This window comes from Meles meles, chromosome 7 (assembly GCF_922984935.1).
Source record: "Meles meles chromosome 7, mMelMel3.1 paternal haplotype, whole genome shotgun sequence".
Taxonomy (NCBI): domain Eukaryota; kingdom Metazoa; phylum Chordata; class Mammalia; order Carnivora; family Mustelidae; genus Meles; species Meles meles.
In genome coordinates, this window is record NC_060072.1 from 88374046 (window position 1) to 88401489 (window position 27444).

General features: G+C 40.7%; 1 protein-coding gene across 6 annotated transcripts in view; it reads left to right on the forward strand.

Moving 5' to 3' along the window:
* ATF1 (activating transcription factor 1) overlaps positions 1-27444 on the forward strand; it is an 80727-nt gene that overhangs the window by 49425 nt on the left and 3858 nt on the right. For 4 of the 6 annotated variants that reach the window (XM_046012533.1, XM_046012532.1, XM_046012534.1 and 1 more), the window contains 5 exons: positions 214-333; positions 2572-2672; positions 19870-20000; positions 24060-24242; positions 24328-24487. In XM_046012533.1, coding sequence (XP_045868489.1) covers positions 214-333; positions 2572-2672; positions 19870-20000; positions 24060-24242; positions 24328-24487 — 695 coding nt within the window. The remainder of the gene's footprint in view (positions 1-213; positions 334-2571; positions 2673-19869; positions 20001-24059; positions 24243-24327; positions 24488-27444) is intronic. The other 2 variants (XM_046012537.1, XM_046012536.1) reach the window with 1 other exon arrangement.

Here is a 27444-nt window from a genome sequence, read left to right on the forward strand (position 1 = left end):
CTCTCCTATTATAGCTCTTAGTTTGTTGTAATTTGTTTGTAATGCCAACCCCCTAGTATATAGTGTCTGGCCCCTAGAAGATACCTAATGTTTAATTAATAGATGTGTTTAAATAGTAAGCTCTGAAATGTGTTTTCCAGTGTTAAGAACTCAGCTATCTTACGTGCATAGGTATAATACATATTTGTTAACTGAATTTTTATTTGTTCTTAGATGGCATTAAGAGGATCTGCGCCAGTGACAGTTATACCTCTTCCTGGAGAGCAAGTACAGGTTCAGGGGGTCATCCAGACAGCTCAGTCTTCTGTAATTCACCCACCACACGTGCAAACGGTACAGAAACTCAAAGACTTAGTGGTTGAGAGAGGGGACTTATACCGAGTCTGTGGACACAGTGAAGTTGCTATAGTTGCAATATTATAAACCAGGATAATAAAGTTGTCTTAGAAATTAGACGGTAGGACAAATGAGGCAAATAGAAAAGTTTGCGAATTTCTAGTTTCATGTATAGACTACGCAGTGAAAAAGTAAGACAGTTTGGGGGGAAGTTATTGCTCAGAAATGAGACCTCCTTAATGGAAAACACTTTTTGTCCCAGTGGTATCTTTCATGAAAAGAAGATTTCTGAAGCAAGGGCGATGGTGTTAGTGTCAGCAAAGTAAGAAAAATGCGTCCCTTACGTTTTGTGGAGGTCAGATAGGAGAGTTCTCTCTAGTAGAGGCAAGTTCTTACTTGGGTCTCTCTACCTTCATATTACCAGTTGAGAGCAATAGAAAGGAAAGCGATCCTGGGTTCTTTTTTCTTTCTACTCTTAATCCCCATTTTATCTTCTGGCTCCCTGGGTCTCTGATGCGTTTGGTCATCCCTCATTTTTTCCTGCTGACTATTTGTAAAGTACCTGGCTCTGTTGTCTGCTCTACAGCTGTGTCTTGAATGTGGTTTTCCTGTACAAAAGGTGGCTACTGCATGGATTTTTGAGTTTTATATGAAGATTTTACTCTTGCTTGCCAGTGCTGTCATTAAAAAGAAAGACTTGATCTTAGTTATATAAGTAATCTCTTAGTTCCAGAAATTATTTTCTTGAGTTCAGTAGGAGACTTTGGAGTAAATTTAGGGACAGTGAGAACAGTTAAAGGTCTAGCGTAGATTGGTATATCATGATGCTTGAGGAAATACTATAATATAATATCTGTTACTATTGGTTAGTTATTACAGGTTGTGACCAGTTCATGCTTTTCTGCCAAAAGATACAGATTTAATATAAGATGTAAATAAGATATAAACAGTTGCACACTAGAACTTGTTTTTGAAGGAGATTATAGAATATAAAACAAATTTCCCTGGAAACTTACTTAAGATGTAAGTCTGATTCCTTTAAGGGAAAGCTTTCTGTAGATAGTAATTTAGAACACTGATTTGTTAGTGTCCTTTCTAGAAGCCTGTTTGGGTTATTTTATTTTTTAAAATAAAGATGAAGTCAGGTGTCACAGTGCAACTTTGGATTAATGTTGGGGAACTTTAATATATTTTAAAAGTTGAAAATAACTTTTCTTAATAGTAAGAATGTTATAACAAATTTGCATGTGGTTATTGTGCTGACACAATTTTAAAGGGCTTCTCATTAATAGTTACCATTTAATATGTGCTTGCTGTATGCCAGGCACTAAGTCCTCTACATGTATTAACTCATTTAATTATCAAGTGAAATAAAGCCTAATAATTAGTACAGATTTCTAAATTGCATGTTTATATCCCCCCCCTTGCCAGTGACTGCCATCTTGCTCACCCTAATGAGCTGTTCTCAGTCTGTGTTTCACTTTACCTGTTAGCATCACTTGACATAGTTGATCATTCTTTTTGTTTTGTTTTTTTGATCATTCTTTTTAATACGCTGGTTTTGCTAGCTCTCTAGGGCATGTCACTTATCTGGTATTCTTCCTGTCTCAGTGGTGGCTTGTTCTTGGTCTTACTTGCAGGTTCTTCCCCTTCCTCCCCACTATTAATATGTTCCTGGGTTTTGTCCTTGGTTCTCTTCTCTGTATATTGAGCTCATCCAATCTTAGGGCTTTAAGGATTTCTAAAGAGCTCTTCCAAGTTTATATGTCTAGCCCAAGACCTCTCCCTGACCCAAGGGCTTGTATATTTGGCAGTCTCTGCAATATTATTATCTAATAATTTGAAAATTGTTAGATTTCTAATAGCACTTCAGAGTTGGCATGTCCAGAATCCAAATCAGATTATTGATTTTTTTAAAAAATGGGGTAATGTGTATCAGTTTAGAAACATGGTGGAAATCAGAGACTGGTCATTATAACTCTAGTAAAATAGCATTGCTTTATTTTAGGGATAGACTTTCTTCTTAGTTCTGAGCGTGCTGTACTGTATGTTCCTTTAAGTAGTTTGGGTCTCTGAAATAAATGTTGCTTTTTCTTTTGTTCCTTTCTTTTAGACCTTAGATTTAATGACAAATGAATTTGTTTGGCAGGAGACAGATCATATTTTCTGAGAGTAAAAATTAAATTGTTTTCCACCTGCATTGTTCATCACCGTAAAACCAGTTCTGTTTTTCAGGTATCATCTTTATCAGAGAGTGAGGAGTCTCAGGATTCATCAGACAGTATAGGCTCCTCACAGAAAGCTCACGGGATCCTAGCACGGCGCCCGTCTTACAGGTGAGTATTCCGCGTTTCACAGCCTGCACGTGTGATACCACGCCAGCAAGTTGGAATGGTGCCGTGCAAAGCAAAGTATATAAAGAGGGAGCATGTGTCTGTGTCACGTGGGAAATGTTGAGAGAGAGAGATTTGAGCCAGATTATGAAGGGCCAGATTGCTGTCCTGAAGAGGAATTTAGTCTTATCTCCTGGCAGAGTACTAGATTGCCGTATTTACTTTTAGATAGTTAACTTTAAGAGCTGTGTGAAAGGACTGTAGACTTAAAGAACCGAACTAGCTTCTGTTCCCTTTCTTAGCTTCCTAACTCTGGGCCTTTGTCCCATTGCTGAAATACATTTTTCTGCATTCTTTGTAACTCTTGCACATACTTTAAGCCTTATTTCTTCCTGGAAGTTTTCTGATTACCTTCTTTCCAATTCCTAAGACCAAGTTAGGACTTTCTTCTGTGGCGTTTCTTTCACTGACCCCTGTTACAGTATTTTGCTCCTCCTGTTGGAATACCAGCTAATAATACATGGGCCAGAGGCTCCTTGGTGGGCTCAGTCAGAAGAGCATGCAACTCTTGATCTTGGGGGTCATGAGTTCAAACCCCATGTTGGATAAAGAGATTATTTAAAAAGAAATAAACTAAGAGGGTGCCTGGGTGGCTCAGTGGGTTAAAGCCTCTGTCTTCAGTTCAGGTCATGATCTCAGGGTCCTGGGATCGAGCCCCGCATCGGGCTCTCTGCTCATCAGGGAGCCTGCTTCCCTGATCTCTCTGCCTGCTTCTCTGCCTACTTGTGATCTCTGTCTGTCAAATAAATAAAATCTTTAAAAAAACAAAAATAAAATTTAAAAAAATGGGCCATGCTCTTAAATAATTTTTTGCATTGTAGAGTGACCATGTAAGAGTAGGTGCTCAGTGACTGCTTGTTGAATGAAAACACCTAGAAGGTAGGAAGAAAGGGAGACAGAAAAGGATGAAATGCTGTCTTTGAAAGCATATAAACAAATGCAGTTAAGATTTTCAATATTATAAAAGAACACTGTTTAGGGTATAGTCATTCCTGCCTGGTGGAATAAATAGGAAAGATTTCATAAAAGATGTCATTTGGATCACCAGCAATCTGAAAAATTTAGGGATGGGAAGGAGTTTGATAGCAGGAGAAGGGCTTCAGCTGAGGGACAGTGTAATCACAGTATGATATGAAAGAGGTTGGCCCGTTTTGGAAATTGGGAACTTAAGGAAGTGGAGGTTTAGCAAGAAAAGGCAAACAAGAGCCAAATTTCTTCGAACCTTATTACCATGTTAAGGAATTTGGACTCTGTTGAATAAACGATTAATGAACAAATTTTGTCTCAATTTGGGGGGGGGTGTTGAAAAAGAAACCCTACTTAAAATGAGCTTATAACCTGAAATTATAAAAGTTGAAACAAATCCATTTTTAGCAAGCAGCAGGAGATACAATAAATAGAATGAAATTACCAAAGAACTTCAGATAGTAAAATACAATTGCTAAAAACTATTGAGGAATTTTAAGTATTATACAGCAGATTAAGTATAATTAAGAGAATTAGGGACCTGGGAGTTATCCTCCAAGTAAGTGACCTAGAATGTCGAAGAGCACTGCTAGCAGCTTTAATGACTGAAGTTTCTAAAACATGAATCTGTCAGCTTCAGAAAGCAAGGTCCCAAACAAGATAAAATAAACAAATCTAGATGTAACTTATTAAAGTAAAACTGGAGAACACCAAAGATAACAATAAGATCTTAAAAGCTTTTGGAAAAAAAAAAAAAAGATTACGTAGAAAAGAATGACCATTAGACTGACAACAGGTTTTTTTTTGTTTTTTTTTTTTTAAGACTTTATTTATTTATTTGACAGAGAGAGATCATAAGTAGACAGAGAGGCAGGCAGAGAGAGAGAGAGGGAAGCAGGCTCGCCGCCAAGCAGAGAGCCCGATGCGGGACTCGATCCCAGGACCCCGAGACCATGACCCGAGCCGAAGGCAGCGGCTTAACCCTAAGTCCACTGTCTTCTGACAACAGGTTTTGAATGGTAGTACCAGAAGACAGTGGACTTAGGAAATCTTTATTTTTTTTAAGATTTTCCATTTATTTGAGAGAGAGTACACATGTGTGCATGCACAGGCAGGGGGAGCGGTAGAGGGAAAAACAGATGCCCCCTGAGCAAGGAGCCCAGCGTGGGGCTTGACTCGAGGACCCTGGGATCATGACCTAGCTAAGGCAGATGCTTAACTGAGAGCCACCCAGGTGCCCTTAGAAAATATTTAACTGACAAGAGAAAGTAACTCTCAGTCTGGAACTTTATACCCAACTGAAAAATCACTCTAAAATAATGGTGAAATAAAAATCATTTCAACCCAATTTAAGAAATTACTAAAGGGTATAACCTCAGGAAGAAGAAAATTCCATCCAAATGGAAGGAATGTGAACATAAAGGAAAATCGTGAGCTAACAGATGCACTGACTTTTGACTTTTGTAAGAACTATTGATTTTTAGAATGATAAGAATAATCAATTTTGGTAGCTTAAAAACAAAATACAGGGGCGCCTTGGTGGCACAGTCAGTTAAGCATGTGACTCTTGGTTTTCGGCTCAGATCGTGATACCAGGGTCATGAGGTTGAGCCCTGCTCAGCGCTGAGTCTGCTTGGGAGTCTTTCTCCGTCTGTTCCTCCCACTCCTTGTGTTCGCGCTCTCAAATAAATAAATAAATAATATATATTTTTTTTAATGCAAGGACTTTTACCAGGCAGAAACATGTGCTTACTTATACGGTATTGATTAGACTTAACCTTAGATTATTGGATGCAGTCTCCAAACAAGGGGGCTTTCCCAGCACAAAACAGCTCCTGGATAAAATGCTTGGTAATACATTGTGCATTTATAGGAAATAATAAAAATATCACTGCCTGCAGTAAACATAAAAATCATATTCATAATATAAAATTTAGTCTAATTGGCTTTATTAAATAATTCATGAATTGGCAGCATCCCATTTAGCAAGTAGAAGGGAGCTTTGAGGAGCTATACAAAATGGAAGGCTTCAGGGTGCCTGGATGGCTCAGTCAGTTAAGCATCCAATTCTTGATTTCAGCTTAGCTCTTGATTTCAGGGCTGCCCCCCTGCCCCCGCATTGTCCCCATGCTGGGCATGTAGCCTATTTACGAAAGGGGTCTGGGGAGCAAAATGGAAGTTTTCTGTATAGGAAGGAGGGTGGGCCAAGAGTTAGAAGTGAAAGGATTGGTCCAGTCAAGGTCTCTTTCCCTTAGGGGAAACTGCCAGGGGTCTTACCATGCAGATTCTAGAATCTTTCTTGGGGGGATGGAGAGGGCCCATATGACAAATTACCTCACTGGTCCTCATCTGAAAATTTCTGACTGACTAGTTGTGACTACATTTCTGTGGGACGAGGCTGAGACTGCAGTTAGATTAAGTATTAAGCCCAAGTTTGGGCACTTGGCCTAAGTGATGCCATTTTGGGCCTTTGATTTTCTTTTTAACAGCTTCTTTCTTTTGATCAGACTCAGTTTAACTGAGATGTGATCAAATTTTAAGGCATTAGTTCTGCTCTCAGCACTGGAACATTCTTGTAGTTTTTGTTTTCCCTTTGTGTGATATCCAGACTTCTTTTTTCTTCTTCTTAATCTTTGTGATATTCACAGGTCACAGCTTCAGATTCACATTGCTTTGTGTTTCAGTTTTTTTTTCTTTTTTTTAAATTTATTTATTTGAGAGCGAAAGGAGGAGGAGCAGAAGTAAGGTCCCGGCTGAGCAGGGAGCCTGATGTGGGGCTCGATCTCAGAGTCCTGAGATCAAAACCTGAGCCAAAGGCAAACAGTTGGGCACCTGGGTGGCTCAGTTGGTTAAGCGACCGCCTTTGGCTCAGGTCATGATCCCGGAGTCCCGGGATCGAGTCCTGCCTTGGGCTCCCAACTCAATGGGGAGTCTGCTTCTCCCTCTGACCTTCTCCCCTCTCATTTTGTCTCTCACTCAACTCTCTCAAATAAATAAATAAAATCTTTAAAAAAAAAAAAAAGTTAACTGAACCTGAATCCAGGTGCCCATTACATTTCAGTCTTAAGTGAGAGCATTTGTTCGGTGGTTAGCAGCTATGAACATGCCTTCAGAGCTTTTGAAAGGGCATCTTGGGGGGCTCAGTCGTTAAGCATCTGCCTTCGGCTCAGGTCATGGTCCTGGGATCGAGCTCCACATCAGGCCGGCTGGTCCACAGGAGGCCTGCTTCTCCCTGTCTCACTGTCCCTGTCAAATAAATAAATAAATAGCTTTTGAGAGAATACAGTGCACACAGGAGATTGTTGTGATTACTCTAAGTAGAATAATTGTCAGTATTTGAAGTACATCTTAGAGCTATGGTCCCCAAGACCTAAACCAATCAAAAAAATAAGTCAAAGAAAGAACCTCATGGAAGGAGTCACCTTTTAAGGCAAATGTCTTGTTCTGTGATGTTTTGTAATTGACTTTCAGCTTCTCCGACAGTGTTAATCCAGGCCCAGCACCAGGTGGTGTTGGCTACAGCATAGACACCTTGCTCACCTAAAAGATGAATCAAGAGCTATTCTGTTATCGAGGATAACTTTGGCTAGAGGGTTTGCTATTGCTTTAGCAACAGATAATGTAGTTAAAGTATGAAGTTTATTTATTTATTAGAGAGTGTGAGCACGAGTAAGGGTGAGGAGGTGGAGGAAGAGGCAGACTCCCCATTGAGCCAGGAGCCAGATGTCGGGCTCAGTCCCAGAACCCTGAAAATCATGACCTGAGCCAAAGGCAGAGGCTTAACCAACTGAGCCACCCAGGCGCCCCTGTGAAGTCTTGATCCTTCATCTTGGGTGGATGAAGGGTGGATACCTTGTCAGTTGACTCAGGGATCTCCAGCATCTGTTTCAGACCAGGTGTCAGGCAGCACCTTCTTCAGCTGTGTTGTGTCCCCACAGCTGCCTTCTGGTTTTGCAGCAGTGTCAGTAGTCAGGAACACTAGGAAAGGTGCTTTCCAGCAGGGCTTTAGAGCTGCGTGTTTCTGTTTTGTTTTGATTATTTATTTTATAATCTTTCCAAAATACTCGTCACCAGGCTCCAGACTGTGACCAACAGGATCCTTTGATAAGGTGAGGGAAAGTTCCTTTAACCTGTTGATGATAGGCTTTAGTATAAGACATTGAAGACTGCACAGTAACTGGTCATACTAGCACGAGACAACCAGGAGTCAGCAGAAGGTCGTATGCCGATAACTGCAGTTTCCCAGCGGCTGTCTCCTCTGGAGGGAGTTTGAGCAGAGCCTGTGGCAGCACCTTAGGCCAAGGGAGTCCAGCAGTTTTCTTGAGCTTAGAGCCTTTGAGAACTTCATTATTTCTTTCAACCTTTCCTGATGATTGAGGGTGACAGGGGCAGTGATAAATTCCCAGATGCTTGTAAGGCCTTTATCAAGGCTTGAGTGATTTGCCTGGTGAAGTAGGTGCCTCAAAGGAAGGTATAACCCAAGCGGGAAACATGTTTTCTGAAGGTTTTGTTCGTTTTCCCCTGCTGCAAGACTAATGCCCTCACACTGGCAAACTTCAGTCTGTCTCCAGAAAACACACACACAATAATAAGAGTATATTGATGACCCGTAGTAGGTGGCAATGAAGTCCAGCGGCAGGTGTTCAGAGTCGTTGGAAGGAGGAGGCTTGAGGCCTCTGGAAACAAAGTTTTTCTAGGATTATGGAAAATTTCCAGGCAAAAGTTCCAGACATTGATGGTAAATTTTTTCTGCAGTCTTAGAGAAGTCTCCACACCATAATGTCTATTTATAATTTGAGTCTTCTTAAAGATACCGTGGTGGGTGAAGAAATGTAAAAACAAAAGAATAGATTTGCCAGAAAGTGGGAAAGAACCCAGTGGCCCATCTTGGGTTTCTCATAGCCGTAACTACTCCATCTTAATTTCTCTGATGTAGGAGTAGGCTGTGGGCCATGTTTGAGGACATCATGACAGCAGAAGTCTGGCATTGAAGGGCCATTTTTGCAGAAGCAAAAGAAACTTTATCCGCATGTGCCACACAGTCTTAGAGTAGAAAGAAGGCTCAAAATTACTTAATTTGACAGTGTTTACCATGTAGTTGACATATCAAATCAACCTAATTAGTTTAACAAATTCTTCTTTGATATTCCAGGTCAAAAAGACTTTTTTTAGAACGTAATTTGGGGGATTCCTGGCAGGCTCAGTGAGTAGAGCTTGTGATTCTTGATCTCAGGGTCATAAATTCAAGCCCCATGTTGGGTGTAGAGATTCTTAAAAATAAAATCTTTTCTAAAAACTAATTTTGGGAAGTTTGTCAAAAATATAAAAACTTTTGGGGCCCCTGGCTGGCTCAGTCAGTTAAACGTCTGCCTTCGGCTCAGGTTATGATCCCGGAGTCCCAGGATCAAGTCCCACATAGGGCTCTCTGGAAGCCTGTTTCTCCCTTTATCTCTGTTCCTCCTGCTTACCCCACTGCCATGCGCAGTCTCAGCTCACTCTCTCAAATAAACAAAATCTTAAATATATATAGAAACATTTGAAAAGGAAAAGAAAATCCCGTTTCTTTAAAAGATTTTTTATTTGAGAGAGAAGGAAAACCCTAGTTTTGAAAGTTTTTATTTTTTTTTAGTTAGAGCACACACGCAGGGGCAGGGGCAGAGGGAAAGAGAATCTCCAGCATGTTCCTGCCAAGCAGAGCCCAAGAGCTTCATCCCACCAACCCACGACAGTGACCTGAGCCAAAACCAAGAGTTGGACGTTCAACAGACTGAGCCCCCCAGGTGCCTCTCAAAAATAGGTTTTAAAGCACCTGCCTACGGGATCATAGATCATTATGAAACTTTAAAAGGTAAAGAAATTTTCACAATTTTACCAATATCAGACCAGAGAGAAAACCAGATTCTAATTTCGCACCATTACTCTTGATATTAAAACTCATTTTTTAAAAATAAATGTATTTTAATCTTAACGAGCTGGACCACACATTCCTTTTCAAAGATTCCTCTGCCACAAAACTTCTAGATCTTTTTTTTCTCCATTGTGATTTTGTCCTATGTTTTTCTTCTTTAGACAACCAGCCTCATTTTAGGACCCCCCCCCCCCCCAAAAAGTGTGTTTCTCCTTCACTGAAAGCATATCTTACTTTCCTGGTATATGGAGATGTTTTCCTTATTATTAGTTTTAGTTACACATATTAATTAGAATTCTTAACCTTTAGAAGCCTTAGTTCCTAGTGAAAACTAAGAAGTAACTGTGAACTGTTATTCTTTAAATTTACAAATTAGTACATTTCAAAATTTCCAAAAGCATATCTTCAAAATTTTTCCAGTGTAGCATTAACATATCTAAGTATCTTTTAGTCTCTCTGTAGTAAGCCAGAAGTAGATAAACCTTTGTTTATTTATTAATGTTGCAGTGTTTTGTCTTATTTAGAATGATTTAGATACTTACTGAGTTTAGGTTTTAACTCATTTAATCTAATTCAGTAAAACTTTGAAAGTTTAACTCCCCCCCAATAAATGGCAAAAACTATTTAAATTGACCTAATATCACTGAAAAGTTCATTTATAAACTTTTATCTTGCATACATCTATTTAATTTGTCTTTAATAATTATGTGTAGATTATCTACAGAAACTTCATTAAACATTAGACAAAGCCAGCCATTATCCTAAGCTATTATTTTTTGTTGACAGAAAAGAGATAACAGGGACCTACCTAGATAGAATAAGTTTCGTATTTAATGTGGATGATTCTAAAGACATGTTTGTTCACACAGCTTTTCCCCCTTTTATTTTTTTCTTGGTAAGAATTACCTCCATTAAGGGAAGCCTGAGTGGCTCAGTCCATTAAGCATCTGCCTTTGGTTCAGGTCATGATGCCCAGGTCCTGGAATCAAGCCCCGCACTGGGTTCCCTGTTCAGCAGGGAGCCTGCTTCTCCCCCATACCCACCCCATGTTCGCTCGTCTTGCTCATACTTCCGTTCGGTATCTTTGTCTCTCTTTCTCTCTCAAATAAGAATTACCTCCATTAAATTTGTATTTTATTTATTTTTAAAGATTTTATTTACTTGACAGAGAAAGACACAGCGAGAGAGGGAACACAAGCAGGGGAAATGGGAAAGGGAGAAGCAGGCTTCCCGTGGAGCAGGGAGCCTGATGTGGGACTCGATCCCAGGACTTGGGATCGTGACAGTTGAGCCACCCAGGTGCCCCTATATTTGTATGTTATTTTATTATTATTTTTTAAAGATTTTATTTATTTATTTGACAGACACAGATCACAAGTAGGCAGAGAGGCAGGCAGAGAGAGAGAGGAGGAAGCAGGCTCCCCGCTGAGCAGAGAGCCCGACTAGGGGCTGGATCCCAGGACCCTGGGATCATGACCCGAGCCAAAGGCAGAGGCTTAATTAACCCACTGAGCTACCCAGGTGCCCCTGTATTTGTATTTAAAGAGTGGACTAGATATGAGTTTCTAGAGAAGACCAGGTTTAACACTGAACATTTTATGTTGTTGTTTTTAAAGTAATCTCTACACCCAGTGTGGGGCTTGAATTCATAACCCCAACATCAAGAATTGCTTTACCAAACAAGCCAGCCAAGTGCAGATATTTACATTTTAAAGATTTTATTTATTTATTTGACAGAGATCACAAGCAGGCAGAGAGAGGGAAGGGGAGAAGCAGGCTCCCTGCTGCGCAGAGCCTGATGCAGGGCTGGGATCATGACCTGAGCCGAAAGCAGAGGCTAAAACCCACTGAGCCACCCAGGTGCCCCAGATATTTACATTTTAAAGACACAGGAGAAAAATGCAAGCTTCTCCTAGAACTTCTGTTCCCCCACACCAGAATTTTTGTTTGTAAGCCTTTTGAGATAAATAGGGGAGGTTTGGAATTTGGTGGTCTTTGAATTGTTCTTGGAATGACATCTCTGATCTTGTAAAGACTACATTCTTAGAACAAGGACAGCTCTTTTTAATTCCTCAAAAGAATTGGGTTGGCAGTTGAAGGACACCAAAGGACTGACACCTGCATCCCATTTAGGGAAATGTCTTCTTTCCCTCTGGGTACATTTAGCTTAGAGAATAAGGCCTTAAAAAAAAAAAATTCCACTCAGGGATGCCTGGGTGGCTCAGTAGGTTAAGCATCTGCCTTCAGCTCAAGTCATGATGATCCCAGGGTCCTGGAATTGAGTTCCGCATCAGGTCCTTACTTACCAGGGGGCCTGCTTCTCCCTCTGCCTGCCACTCCCCAGCTTGTGCTCACGCACCTGTGCTTTCTCTCTCTCTCTCTGACAAATAAATAAAATAAATCTTAAAAAAAAAAAAACCCTTTCTGTATCAGCTTCCAATTTGGCCACATTTCTGATTATAGAGTTACTAAGTCCTTTCAAATATCTCGTCAGGTGTCAGCTTGGAAAAGAGTAAATATTTCTGGTAACGTTATGGACCCAAATGCCTCTTCAGTGGGAGAGTAAAAGACATTATCTTAGGAAGATCTAGAGTCACTCCCAAAGATAACCAAAGAAAGAACACTCAGTCTCATGTCCCAGACAGGCAGAAAGCTAAGCCATGTTCTTAGGAGGTAACAAGAAAAACAAAGGATCATTATCCACTGGGTCTGGATTTGGAAACAAAGGGACAAGGTTAGTTTTATTTTCCCTCTTTCATTGGTCTAAGGAGATAATCTCTTTATAAAAAAAAACTCTTGAGGGTCCTCCTGAGTTTTAAGAAAATTTTCACCTATGGCTTTCAGTTCACCCTTAGTGCAAGGACTAAGAGACTCACCCCTAGCCACAAGTGGTCTTATTTCCAAAGGTCACAATCTCTTAAGGAGAATGGAAAGGCAATTCAAACAGAAGCTCACTAAGAGGAGTAATCAAAGGACAAACAGGAACAGTAGGATTTACAGCAGTCTTACAGTCTTGTTTTAGATACCTTTTTGCCATGAATCTTGAATCTCATTAAATGAGACTATTTTGGAATTTTGAAATCTTTCGGAGGCGGCTTCTTACCAATTAAACTTCCAAGTGCAAAGGTTCTTAAGTGGATAATCTTGTCTAATTCAACCTTCCTCATAACAGTCATAGTAATTCCATGTTGTTTTAGTGGAAAAAAAAATTTTAATCCTCCTAGGTAGCTGTAACTGCGGGACTATAGTGCTTAGACATAAAATAAGCAGGTGTGCTGGAAGGCAGCACACTCAGCTCTGTAGAGAGAAAGGACCCCATCTGTTTTAACTAGGCCTTTTTCCCATACCCAAACTGATGCCTAAGAGGGACTTGCCGTGGGGTTGAGATTCACGGGTTGTTTTACAGTGTACCTCATTGCATGCAGTTTTTGTGAGGTTGGTGGGTGAACTACCTTCAGTCTAACCTGTTCTTTGACCAGCTTATACGAACACTGGGAGTCTTTGAGTTAGGTGGCAAGTGCTCTAACAGCTCTTGAATGCTTTCACCTGTGCCCACCAATTCTTGTGGCTTTCCATTTTCTGAAATCCCCAGTAGCTAACCTTTATTTACGTAAAACAAGTCACTGTGGAGTGGCCACAGCCAAGAGAATTCTTTGTGTACTACCAGCAATTCCCAGTATGAACTAAGCCAGCCTATGGATTGGAACTAGGGAAGGATTCCAAGGTGGAAGTGTGGGCTGAACCAGGGGTTAAGGACTGGTACTCCCTTCGAACCTCATTGGTCTAGCCTGACCCGCTAACCCTTTACTAGAAATTCATATTGGCAGCTGGATACAAAAAGAGCAGAGCTAAAACTGAAAGGGATTTACCGAAAGTCCTCAGATACGGTGAGAAAGACTGTGAACTCTGAAGGGTATGTGGGGCTCCACACCTGTGTTTTTTGTTGTCCCCAGATGCTGCCAGAAGTTCGCTTTTGATCCTGACACCACCAAATCTGTTAACAGAATTCAGCCGCTTAAATTTGAAGGTCTGATGGGCTTAACTAAATAATTCATGAATAATTCATTGCAAGTGGAGGGGAGCTTTGAGTAGCTTTACAAAATGGAAGGCTTTTACGGGAAGAAGAGTGGGGCGGGAAAGTTTTAGCAAATGAAATGGACTATCCCAGGCAAGGTCTCTTTCTCTTAGTGGGAAGAACCTGGGTTTTTGTTTGTTTGTTTTTCCCTTAAGATTTTATTTATTTGATAGCACAGCAGAGGAAAAGGGAGAAGAAGGCTCCCCAATGAGCAGAGAGTCCCATTTCAGGGTCTGATCCCAGGACCCTGGGATCATGACTTAAGCCAAAGGCAGAGGCTTAATGGACTGAGCCACCCGGGTGGCCTGGAGCATGGGTTCTTACGATGCAGATTACCCTTCCTTCCTTTGGGGTATGGAAAGGGCCTAGTAGTACCCACTGGCACTGATCTGAAAACTTCTGGCTGACTAGTTAACACCCCATTTCTGGGGAAGTTGAAACTGCAATTAGATTAGGTATTAAGTCCTAGGTTGGGGACTGGGCCTAAGTGATGCCATTTTAGGCCCCTGGTTTTCTTTTTTAACGATACAGGTACATGAGCCAAAACCAGAGTGGGAAGCAGAAGCAAGCATGAAAACCAAGGTACACCCATTGCTTTGGGTCTCCTGCAGGAAGGGACTCTGAACCTGAGATTTCTGTTTTTTTTTTTAAGATTTTATTTTTTTTTATTTGACAGAGATCACAAGTAGGCAGAGAGGCAGGCAGAGAGAGAGGAGGAAGCAGGCTCTCCACCGAGCAGAGAGACCGATGCAGGACTCGATCCCAGGACCCTGAGATCATGACCCCAGTTGAAAGCAGAGGCCCCACCCAGGCGCCCCTGAGATTTCTGTTTTATGCTGGGATCCCTGTAGTAGGCTAGAACCTCTGAAAGGAAGCTTCCCCAAGTTAAGCTTTCTGGATTACACTAGATTAGGATCAACCAGATATGAATTCACAGTGAAAAATCATCAAACATAGAAGGAAATAAACTACTATTGATGAGAGTCAACTCAGTAAATGCAGGGAAAGTATTTGATAAAATTCAGCACCCATTCATAAATGTTTGGCAAATAAGTAAAATGGGCTTCCCTAGCATTTGGGCAACTGAACTACACATAGGACAGATAATGGCTCAGGTCCCAGACTGACCAGTAATTCATGGTACACACAGGGACCAGATCTGAATAACAGTGCAAAAAAAAGGCTTAGAAAACTGAACTAATGTTGGAACCACAGTCCACTGAATGCTTGTTGGAATTTGTGACCTGGACACAACTAGGCTGTGTTGGTTGATCCAGCTAGGTTGAGCCTGCTGAAACAAGAATATCAGATATTCTCCAGAGGGTTTAAACAGGACCCATATCATATCATAATATTGAAAATATCCCCAATAACTTGGCATACAGAGAACGTGGAAGAATCCCAACTGCTTAGGAAGACTGTCAGCAGATGCCATAGATGTTGGAATTATGTTACAAGAACTTCAAAGGAGCTGTTATTAAAATGCTCTAAGAAGCGTGAATTCTCCTGAAATGAATGGAAAGGTAGGAACTCCTAACAAAAAAGTATAAGATATAAAGAGAACCAAATAGAAATTATAGAGCTGAGAAATGCAGTAACAGAAATAAAACCTCACTGGATGAATTCTGTAGGAGACTAAGGATAAGGAGATAGTCAGTTTCTTTTTTTTTTTTTTTTTTTTTTTTAGTTTCAAAGATAGTTCGTTGGGGATGATCCAGTTTAAACAAAAGAGATTAGACAAGCTCACTAATTTCAGTAAAGATTACAGAAATTCACTAAGTCCCAGGAATTTGTGAGGCAATACCAAAAGTTCTAACATTTGTGGGTCATAGGAGAAGGAAAAGTGTGTTGCAGAAAAAATCTTTAAAGAAACAGTAACCAGAATGTTCCCATATTTGATGAAACCCACAGATTGAAAAAGCTCAGCAGGGATACCTGGGTGGCACAGTTGGTTAAGTGTCAGACTCTCAGTTTCGGTTCATGATCTCAGGGTCGGGGGTTGAGCCCTGTGTTAGGCCCAGCATGAAGTCTGCTTGAGACTCCCTCTCCCTCACCCCCAGTGCTCATTCATTCTCTCTCTCAAATAAATCTTTTTTTAAAAAAGGCTCTGCAAATGCTAAGCCATAGATAAAGACAAAGAAACCCCTACCCAGACAGGTCATAATCAAACTGCTGAAAAGTAAAGACGAAGCACACTTTTGTGAGCAGCCAGAGAAAAATGACACATTACTTAAAAGGGAACAGTGTGATTCATTAGAGATTTCTCATCAAAATCAAGGAGGCTAGAAGAAAGTGAAACACATTTCTAAAGCGTTGAAAGAAAAAAAAAATGGATCCAGAATTCTGTATCTAGTGAAAATATCTGTCAGAAATGGTAGGTGAGGTCATTATTCTTGGGTGAAAGAAAACCTAGAGCAATCATTGACAGCAGACCTGCTCTAACGTAACTGCTAAGAAAGCTCTGAAGACAGAAATCTGGAAGGTTAGGAATGAAGAAACAGCAACAGCACGACCTGGGCAAGTATAATGAACTTCTCCTATTGAATTCTTTAAACTGTGTTTGGTTGACAAGAAAAGATGGCACTGTCTTGTGGCTTTCAGTGTATGCAGATGTAACATACAAGACAACTACGGGGGCACTGGGGTGCCTCAGGCGGTTAAGCATCTGCCTTCAGCTCAGGTTATGATCCCAGGGTCCTGGGATGAACCTCTCCCTGGGCTCCTTGCTCCGCGGGGAGCATGCTTCTTGCTCTGCCTGCCGCCCCGCCCCCGGCTTGTGGTCGTACTCTCTGGCAGATAAAAAAAATTTTTTTTTTTAAGATTTTTTTAAATTTGTTTATTTGTCAGAGAGAGAGAGAACACATGCAGGCAGAGCGGCAGGCAGAGGCAGAGAGAGAAGCAGACTCCCCACTGAGCAAGGAGCCCCATGCGGGACTCAATCCAGGATCCTGGGATCATGACCTGAGCTGAAGGCAGCAGCTTAACCAACTGAGCCACCCAGGCGTCCCAGGCAGATAAAAAATCTTAACAAGGGGCGCCTGGGTGGCTCAGTGGGTTGGGCCTCTGCCTTCAGCTCGGGTCATGATCTCAGGGTCTCTGGGATCGAGCCCCGTATCGGGCTCTCTGCTTGGCGGGGAGCCTGCTTCCTCCCCTCTCTGGCTGCTGCTCTGCCTACTTGTAATCTCTCTCTCTCTCTCTCTCTATCTGTAAAAAAGAAAAAAAAGAAAAAAAAAATCTTAACAAAACAGTGGTTCTAAGTAGACAAGGGATCTATATTATAACTACTTAGAGCAATTACTAAATATTAGGAGATTTAGTCAAATACAATTAATTAAAATGGAGTTCTGAAAAATCTTCAGATAACCCAGAAGAATACAGAAAACTTTTTATTTTTAAGTAAGCTCTGTGCCCAGTGTGGGGCTTGAACTCAGGACCCTGAAAGTCAAGAGTGCTATGCACTCCCAGAAGACTTTTTAAAAAACAGAAAACAAATAATAGGTAGATCAAGTGATGCCAATATTTATATTAAGACATGAATTTAACTAATTAAAAGAGATTATAAAATTATAGACCCATATTCCTCATGAATATAAACACAGAGATCCCTAGCAAAATAGGAGCTAAGCAGACCAAATCCAACAATATATAAAAGGCATTATACATGATTATCAAGTAGGATTTTATGCCAGGAATGCAAGATTGGCTCAATATCTGAAAATCAGTTAGTAGTTATACATATTTATAGAATAAGAACGAAGAATATATGGTCATCTCAATAGACACCGAAAAAACATTTGACAAACTGAGTACCCTTTAATGATAAAAATGCTCATCAAAAAAATAGAAGGGAGCTCTTCAGCCTAATAAAGCCCCTCTGCAAAAGCCTGTAACCAACGGCATATGTCATGGTGGAAGACTAAATGTTTCTCCCTAAGGTCATAAACCCAACAATGCTGTGGACATCTGCTCTCGTGACTTCTGTTTAACATTGTATTCAGGCAGTTAAGCAAGAGAATGAAATAAAAGGCATTCAGATTGGAAAGGATGGGATGACATGATTTCATATATGGAAGAAAATGTTAAAGAATCCAATGTAGTAGAGGTAGTTAACGAGTTCATCAAGGTTGCAGGATATATTACCATCTATCGATTCTAGGTATATTGTCCATAGGTGTTTTAATTTCTGTACTTTTCTTTATGCTCAAAATGTTTCATAACTTAAAAGTGAAAAGAAACTGGCACAGCATTCCACAGTCTCTGGTAAGGCTGGCTGCAGAACGCCATGTGGGCATCTGTGAAAGGGATTCTGGAGCTCTGTCCTGAACCATCCCCTCAGCCCTTAGGGATACCAGATGGGAATGTAGATTCAGTAAACCTCTCCAGAGGATTCTGATACGCAAGCAGGTTTAGGAGCCAGCATGCTCATTTTACAGATGCCTAACATAGAGTCCTGTAGGACTGCCACTTCTCTTATTCTCGGTGTGGGACATCTGTTGATACACTCTACGGTTGTATTAGCTCTTACTGGGAAGACTGGTAAGGAGACCACATTAGAGAACCAATTTTCAGCATGTTATGGAAGAGCTGAAGGAACTAAAATTATTTGGCCTCACATAAAGAACTGTAGCAATTGTCAAATATTGCAGAGTTAGGGCATGGACATACAGTTAGGGTTAAGCTTAAGTTTCTTGGGGCGCCTGGGTGGCTCAGTGGGTTAAAGCCTCTGTCTTCGGCTCGGGTCATGATCCCAGGGTCCTGGGATCTAGCCCCGTATCGGGCTCTCTGCTCGGCAGGGAGCCTGCTTCCTCCTCTCTCTCTGCCTCTCTCTCTGCCTACTTGTGATCGCTGTCAAATAAATAAATAAAATCTTTAAAAAAACAAAAAACTTAAGTTTCTTAGCTTCATTCACTGGGTGGAACCAGCTTTGGATCTAAGTAAGAAAGGACTTAGTAATTGAATGGTTTGCTGTTTGGAAGTTGTGGGTGCCTTATTCCTGGAAGTAGAGGCTATTAGGAATGTTAGGGAATTCCAGCATAGGCTGGAAAGTTGGCATAGATAAATGAAAGATCCTTTTTAGTGCTAAGGGCTTTTTTTCCCCTTTGTGACTATTTTTTGTTGCTTCCACACAAGTATTTCAGTTTTCTGATTTTTCTACAACGAACATAGAATTCTTTTTTTTTTTTTTTTTTTAAGATTTTATTTATTTATTTGACAGACAGAGATCACAAGTAGGCAGAGAGGCAGGCAGAGATAGAGGGGGAAGCAGGCTTCCCGCCGAGGAGAGAGCCTGACGCGGGGCTTGATCCCAGGACCCTGAGATCATGACCTGAGCCGAAGGCAGAGGCTTTAACCCACTGAGCCACCCAGGTGCCTCACGAACATAGAATTCTTAAGGAAAGATTTTTCTTTCTCTTCTCTTTTTTCTTTTTTTCCTTAGAAACAAATAATTCTTATTTGTCCCTGCACTCCCAGTTGTGTTTTGAAGATCTTTCCTTACAGATTCAGAAGGGAATCCTTCTCTATCCTCGTATTCCTGCTTAAGTCCCGTTTTACCAAGTCAAGGATATCGGTGGAATTATATTTACTTCTGGTTGATACGAACAATTTTATTGGGGCATGTGGCTGGCTCAGTCAGTGGGGCATGCAACTCTTGATCTTGGGGTTGTGAATTCAAGCCCCACATTGGATATAGAGATTACTTCTAAAAAGATCATTCATAAATAATTTCACTTACCACTAATACTGTGTGCTTTTTTATAGTAGCATTTTAAATTTTCTTGTTGTTTCTTAGAACTGTGGGCTTCTAACTATAGAGTTGAAAGTTGAAAAAAAATTTTTTTAATTTGATCTTTTTAAATGAAGGTCACTATTTAGAAAATGAATACTATTCTTGTTAATTAATGAAATACCTTACAATGGAGTCCTTTTGTCTTGTAGGGGAAAGAGACCTTTCCTACCTCTGTAAGGGGTATTTATTCAATGTCTCTTTTCAGGTAGCCATGAGATAAGGTGTAACGAGCCTGCAGTACACATCATACAGTAGTCTCTGCTAAACTAAAATGGTTCCTTGACACAACAGTTTAGATGTCTAGTAGATGAGTAAACTTCTAACCGGAGACTGAAAAAAGTGTAGCAATTTGTTTTTGTAAAGCTGTCCTCATTACCAATTAATAGAGTTTTATTTTTCACAGAAAAATTTTGAAAGATCTATCTTCTGAAGATACACGGGGCAGAAAAGGAGACGGAGAAAACCCTGGAGTTTCTGCTGTCACTTCTATGTCTGTTCCAACTCCCATCTATCAAACTAGCAGTGGACAGTACAGTACGTATAGGAATGAATTTTTACATGATGGACACACAAAAACTAACTTCGATAAAGAAGTGGTATATAGAAAGACGGTCACGCTTTAATAGTGAGGATAATTGAAGAATAGCATTTTGAGCCAAAAATAATGCAAAGTACTTTTTCTGCATGATCATGTTTGCTTCTTACAACAACTTCTGAGATAGGCAGTTACTCAATTTATGAGGAAACTGATAAAGCCTTAGAGAGGTTAGATAATGTCCCTAAAGTCACATAGCTTGTAAGTGATACGCTTACTTTGGATTTTTGACAAATTCATGGAGTTGCCTAACCACTACCACAGTCAAGATACGATTTTATAATGCCCACTGAATTCTTTGTGCTATTCATTTGTAGATGATTTCTCCTACCATTCCTAACTCCTGTTCTTCAAGTCTAGTTGACTCTTGCCTCAAAATCTGTGGCCCATCTGACCACCTCTCACCATCTCCAGTCACTGCCACCCCCTTGCTTTATACCTGAGTCTCTCAGTACTGTGGTGGTCATTTGCTTCCATTCTTCTCTGTTTCTCATACTGCAGCCAAAGCCATTTACTTAAAATGTCAATTAGATCACAGCACTTTTGCTCCAGATCCTCCAGTGACACTCTATCACACCTAGGATAAGTTCTGTAGGGGTAGGTTATATCCAGGACCTGGCCTTGCTTACCCAGCTCCGCTCTCATCTGCCACTGGATGGCATCTGGCGCCGCAGACTTTCTTGCTGTTTCTCCAGCACATGCAGCTTGTTTCTGCCTCAGGCTGTTCAGGCTCGTCCTCCCCCCTGCCTGGCACATTCTTCTCCCAGAGCCTCACAGGACTTGCATCCTTACCCTGGCTCCACTTAAGTGTCACTTCCTCAGAGACCACTCTTTAAAATACGCTCTTTGGTTAGCTTTCTTAGCATTTTTATAGCATTTTTTACATAATCATAAAAAAGTATATATTAATTTTTTAATCCTAGATTATATAGAATTATCAGCTCATTTATAATCTGTTCTCAAGGATAAATTCTTGAGGAGCAAGAATTTTGTCTTGTTCACAGCTGTGAACACCAGGCCTAGAGCGCCTGGTGCACAGTAGGCTTTCAGTGATGTTTGTTAGGAATAAATACTTAAAGAATATATAAAAAACACCGCAGTGAGGACACATAAGAAACTGCGAACAGTGGTTGCAAGGAAGGATACCTGGGAGCAAGATCAGAGGCGGTTGAGAAGTTCACTTTCAAACAAAAGAAGTTCACTTTTAAATAAAACTGACTTTTTTTTTTTTTGCTGTATACATGCATTATGGTTTTCAAAAAATTTTTTCTTAAAGCAGCATATTAGCAAAATTATGTTAATATGGCTTATTCTAAAACAATTAAAATTAGAAATTATGAAAACTATATAGAAACGTAGGCTAATATTGTATACATGATTGAAATAAGTACAACACCAACTAGTATTTAAGACGGCATGATCCAATAGAACTTCTTTGATGATGAACGTGTTCTGTATCTGCATTGGCCAGTACAGAAGCCGCTAAGCCAGTGTAACTACTGAGCACTTGAAATGTGGCTGGTGAGACTGAGGAACTTAATTTTTTCATCTTGTTTTTTTAGTTAATTTAAGTTGCCACTGTGGCTGATGGCTACTGTATCAGTGCAGATTTAGAGTAAACTCAACCAGGTAAATACATAGGTTAAACGAAAACAGGAAGGGGATCCCTAGGGGGCTCAGTCAGTTAAGCATCTGCCTTCCGCTCAGGTCATGATCTTGGGGTCCTGGGATCGGGCCGCGTTGGGCTCTGTGCTCGGGGAGTCTGCTTCTCTCTGTCCCTTTGCCCCTCCCCCGACTCATGCTTACTCTCTGTCTCTGAAATAACTCTTTTAAGAAGAATAGGGAGATATGTTACCAAAAAATGTTACAGTTCTGTATCATCACATATACTTAACATCACAAGATGTAGGTCTATACCTAGGGGTGTATGGATACACATATTTTGGTATGTATTAATATATTAGTCCTATGTGAACCTAGGAAAAAATTAGGAAGGATGTACGCCAAAAATAATGGTTACCTCTGGAAGAGGGTGTGGGGTGGCCAGTGGAAAGATAGAGATTGAGGGCTTTGCTTTTTATTTATAATGTGTGTTACAGAAGTAGAGATTGCAAATAATTGCTAATATAAATTTAAAACCTCTGCATCTAAACACTGCCATTACTTCTATAGTCATATAAATTAAAGTATATGGAAGTATTGGTTGTGTGCCTGTGGGTGAGGGATACTTAGAAACTCCTGAAAGAGGGGCACCTGGGTGGCTCAGTGGGTTAAGCCGCTGCCTTCGGCTTAGGTCATGATCTCAGGGTCCTGGGATCGAGCCCCACATTGGGTTCTCTACTCAGCAGGGAGCCTGCATCCCCCACTCTTTCTGCCTGCCTCTCTACTTGTGATCTCTCTCTCTCTCTCTGTCAAATAAATAAATAAAACCTTTTTTTAAAAAAAAAAAAGAAACTCCTGAAAGAAATTATTTTCACTTAAAACGCACACATCCAGACAAGTGTGCTTTGGCTTTCTGATAACCAAAGTGTAAAAGAAAAAAATCTAATAATAGTCTGATAAGAGGGTATAGAGATGAGGTATTAAATTCTGAAAGGATTTATTTTTTATTAAGATTTTATTTATTTATTTGACAGAGAGATCACAAGTAGGCAGAGAGGCAGGCAGAGAGAGAAGAGGAAGCAGTCTGAGCAGAGAGCCCCATGTGGGGCTCGATCCCAGGACCCTGAGATCATGGCCTGAGCTTCACGAAGGCAGTGGCTTAACCCACTGAGCCACCCAGGTGCCCCTATTTTTATTTTTTTAAAGATTTTATTTATTTATTTGTCAGAAAGCAAGCAAAGCAGGGGGAGCAGCAGGCAGAGGGAGAAGCAAGCTCCCTGCTGAGTAGAGAGCCCGATGCAGAACTCTATCCCAAGACCCTGGGATCATTACCTGAGCTGAAAGCAGACACTTAACCAATTGAGCCACCCAAGCGCCCTCTAAAAGGGGATTTATTGTGTGGAATTGTATAATGCTAAAATGTTTTCTATTCTGTCAAACCTTTTGGGTATTTCATTTAAGGTTTGAGAGGAAAGCATTAACATAAGTAAAATTTATTGAAAAATGCCTGGGGGGCACATAGTAATGTGGTCTGTATATGGGCTTTCTCATGACCACCTTCCTGGCTCACTAGGAAGTGACTTGAATAGATCACATTATTTATTTATTTATTTATTTATTTATTATTTATTTATTTATTAAAAAGATTTTATTTATTTATTTGACAGATCACAAGTAGGCAGAGAGAGAGAGAGAGGAGGAAGCAGGCTCCCTGCTGAGTAGAGAGCCCGATGTGAGACCCAGGACCCTGGGATCATGACCTGAGCTGAAGGCAGAGGCTTTAACCCACTGAGCCACCCAGGCACCCTGAATAGATTACATTTTTAAAATAATCACTATGTAAATAACAATACTTTTTAAACAGCGGTTACCACAGGACAGCAGAGCTCAGAAACAGTATGAAGATCTTTGTTTTCATTGTGTAACCTTTAATCCTATTGAAAATTTTTCCATAGGCACAATTTAATCTATTCAGAAATATTTTTGAGCTTATTTGAATAAAAATCACAAGCTATGTTAATGTTTCCTCCTACTTATTTTTCCTTTAAAAGTTAGCCATTGGTACCCTCTCCTAATGCGCCAGAACTGCTGTGACCACAGTGGGAATTAGTGTGCAGTGCTTCATGGACACCAAGATGTGCTTTGACTAATCAGTTATATTGTATAGTTTGAGACTAAATTTCAGATTAGTGCATCTGAACTATAACATTTTATGGAGAAATGCCATTTTATTTCCTTTACATATAGTTCACTCATAGTCGTCAAGAGGTAGCAAGTGGAACTGCATGCAAACCTGTTTTAATAAATAGTAGTGTTTGGGGGTTATTTTTCACCAATCCTTTGCAATTAGTGTGCTGTCTAGCCTTACAATAGCTATGTTCTTTCTTTGGTTAAAGTTGCCATTGCCCCAAATGGAGCCTTACAACTGGCCAGTCCAGGCACAGATGGAGTACAGGGACTTCAGACATTAACCATGACAAATTCAGGCAGTACTCAGCAAGGTACAACAATTCTCCAGTATGCACAGACCTCTGATGGACAGCAGATCCTTGTGCCCAGCAACCAGGTGGTTGTACAAAGTAAGTGTGCTTAAGTGTCTGTGGAGAACTTCCCAACGTCCTTTCAAAGACACTTAGGCATTAATTCATTCTTCTGACCGCACAGCTGCGACGGGAGATATGCAGACATACCAGATCCGAACCACGCCTTCAGCCACTTCGCTGCCGCAGACTGTGGTGATGACGTCTCCTGTGACTCTTACGTCTCAGACAACCAAGACGGATGACCCCCAGCTAAAAAGAGAAATAAGGTTGATGAAAAACAGGTAGGTGGTAAAATTGTACTGCCAGAATGGGTAATGTTTTTGTAAATCTCCAAACGTAACCATGGGTTAACTGCAAGTGTGTATTAAAAATGAGAGAGGTGGGGCGCCTTGGTGGCTCAGTGGGTTAAGCCTCTGCCTTCGGCCCAGGTCATGATCTCAGGGTCCTGGGATCGAGTCCCGCATCGGGCTCTCTGCTCAGCCGGGAGCCTGCTTCCTCCTCTCTCTCCCTGCCTGCCTCTCTGCCTACTGGTGATCTCTCTCTGTCAAATAAATAAATAAAATCTTTAAAAAAAAAAAAAATGAGAGAGGTGTAGGGTGCCTGGCTGGCTCAGTCAGTGGATCACATGACTCTTAATCTTGGGGTTGTGAGTTTGAGCCCCATGTTGGGCATAGAACTTACTTAAAAAAGAGAGAGAGGTTTTTATCAGCTTTTTTTTTTTTTTAACTGAGTTTTATGTCTACTTTATTTCCAGTTTATTATGTCTAGTTTATTTCCAGTGGATTGGTGTGTCCCATTGCTCAGTCTCCTTATTTAATATATATATTTTTTTAATAGTACTATTAAGCAAACTTTTCAAACAATAACTTTTGTTCTCGTTGGGCTGACAAAACTTAAATGAAAGTAGTAATTCACTGCTTGCCATTGACAGCAAGAAGAGGGAAGAATTCCTACAAAAACTGACGAACACAGAAATGCTCCTAAAAAATGAAATTCACCCATGAATATATAGAAATGATTTAACCTCCAGAAATATTTACTTTCTTTTTAAACATATTTTATTTTTGGGGCGCCTGGGCGGCTCAGCGGGTTAAAGCCTCTGCCTTCAGCTCAGGTCATGATCCCGGGGTGCTGGGATCGAGCCCCGCATCGGGCTCTTTGCTTAGCTGGGAGCCTGCTTCCTCCTCTCTCTCTGCCTGCCTCTCTGCCTACTTGTAATCTCTATCTGTCAAATAAATAAATCTTTTAAAAAAAAAAAAAAAAAAAAGAATTTTAAACATATTTTATTTTTAAGGTTTTTTATTTATTTGAGAGAGAGAGATAGCAAGAGAGCATGAGCAGGCAGGAGAGGGAGAAGCAGGCTCCCTGATAAGCAGGAAGGTAGACATGGGGTGCACACCGGGATGCGTGCAGGATGCGGGGCTTGATCCTAGGACTCTGGGATCATGACCTGAGCTGAAGGCAGATGCTTAATGATTGAGCCCTGCAGGCACCGCTCACTTTAAATGTATTTTAAACATAGCTTTATGAGCTATATGTACATCACCCATGAAAAACCACCAGTTCTTTGAGAAAAGGGGTATAAATGGGTAGCCTTCTGCAGTGAGTACAGGGGCGGGGAAAAAGAGAAAGGATACCAGTAAACTATATTAGGAACCAAAAAGGGTAAATAGCCAGGAATAAAATAATTTTTTAAAAATTACAGTAAGGGGGCGCCTGGGTGGCTCAGTGGGTTAAAGTCTCTGCCTTCTGCTCAGCAGTGTGCTTGGGTCATGGTCCGGGAGTCCTGGGATCAAGCCCCCAGTCAAGCTCTCTGCTCAGCGGGGAGCCTGTTTCCTCCTCTCTCTGCCTACTTGTGATCTCTCTCTCTCTCTCTCTCTCCCTGTCAAATAAATAAATAAATAAATAAAATATTTTAGGGGTGCCTGGGTGGCTCAGTGGGTTAAAGCCTCTGCCTTCAGCTCAGGTCATGATCCCGGAGTCCTGGGATCGAGCCCCGCATTGGGCTCTCTGCTCTGCGGGGAGCCTGCTTCCTCCTCTCTCTGCCTGCCTCTCTGCCTACTTGTGATCTCTGTCTGTCAAATAAATAAATAAAAATATTTAAAAATAGTAATAATAAAATATTTTAAAAAATAAAAATTATAGTAGGATTCTGTTTTCAGCTCCTCACCAGTAAGTTAGACAGCTAGAATAAAAGGATGATTTTCTAAAGCAGTAAAAATTATCATAAAAGGACCAGAGAAGGGGTGCCTGAGTGGCTCAGTGGGTTAAAGCCTCTGCCTTCGGCTCAGGTCATGATCTCAGGGTCCTGGGATCAAGCCCCGCATCAGGCTCTCTGCTCAGCCTCTCTGCCTACTTGTGAGCTCTGTCAAATAAATAAATAAAATCTTAAAAAAAAAAAAAAAAAAGACCAGAGAGACGCATTTAATTACTTCAGGATAAAAGTTTCTTTACTAAAAACTAAGAGCAGGCATCATTATAAATGAACTTGTTAACGTGGCAGGGACTGTCTGTTGTTTTGGAGGTTCCAACAAATGCCCTAAGACAAGGAACTGAAGTAAGTTATGTAAATACTAGAAGAAATTGTGGGGTTTTTTTTGTTGATATGATTGTATACCTAGGAAACCGAAAAGACTTGTTAAAAATTACTGGAATGAGACTTCTCTTTCTGACAATATGACTTAGGCTATGTAATTTTTTTTTTTTAAAGATTTATTTATTTGACAGATAGAGATCACAAGTAGGCAGAGAAGCAGACAGAGAGAGAGGGGGAAGCAGGGTCCCTGCTGAGCAGAGAGCCAGATGCGGGGCTCGACCCCAGGACCCTGAGATCATGACCTGAGTTAACCCACTGAGCCACCCAGGTGCCCCGCTATGTAATATTTTTAAAAGCTTGGTGAAACATAAAAATCACCCTTTTAAATGATTGAATGAGCTTACAGTAAAGTAAAATATCTATTGAGGTTAGGAGTGAACCAGAAGCACAAGACCGTGAAGTTAATAAGCACTGAAGCAGCCCCTGTAAATTCTGTGATAAATTCCAATCTTTGTGATTGCTACAGCTTTGGTACTCAGAGGAGACCAGGGACAAAGCCTGCGGTCTGTGTAGGCTGGGACACTGGATCAGAGATTCTTCTTCATGAAGTCAGCACCCAAGAAGTGCTCTACCGAACACAGGGGTTCTAAAATTGACCCCTGAACAACATAGGGATTGGGGCACCGACCCCTCACAGTTGAA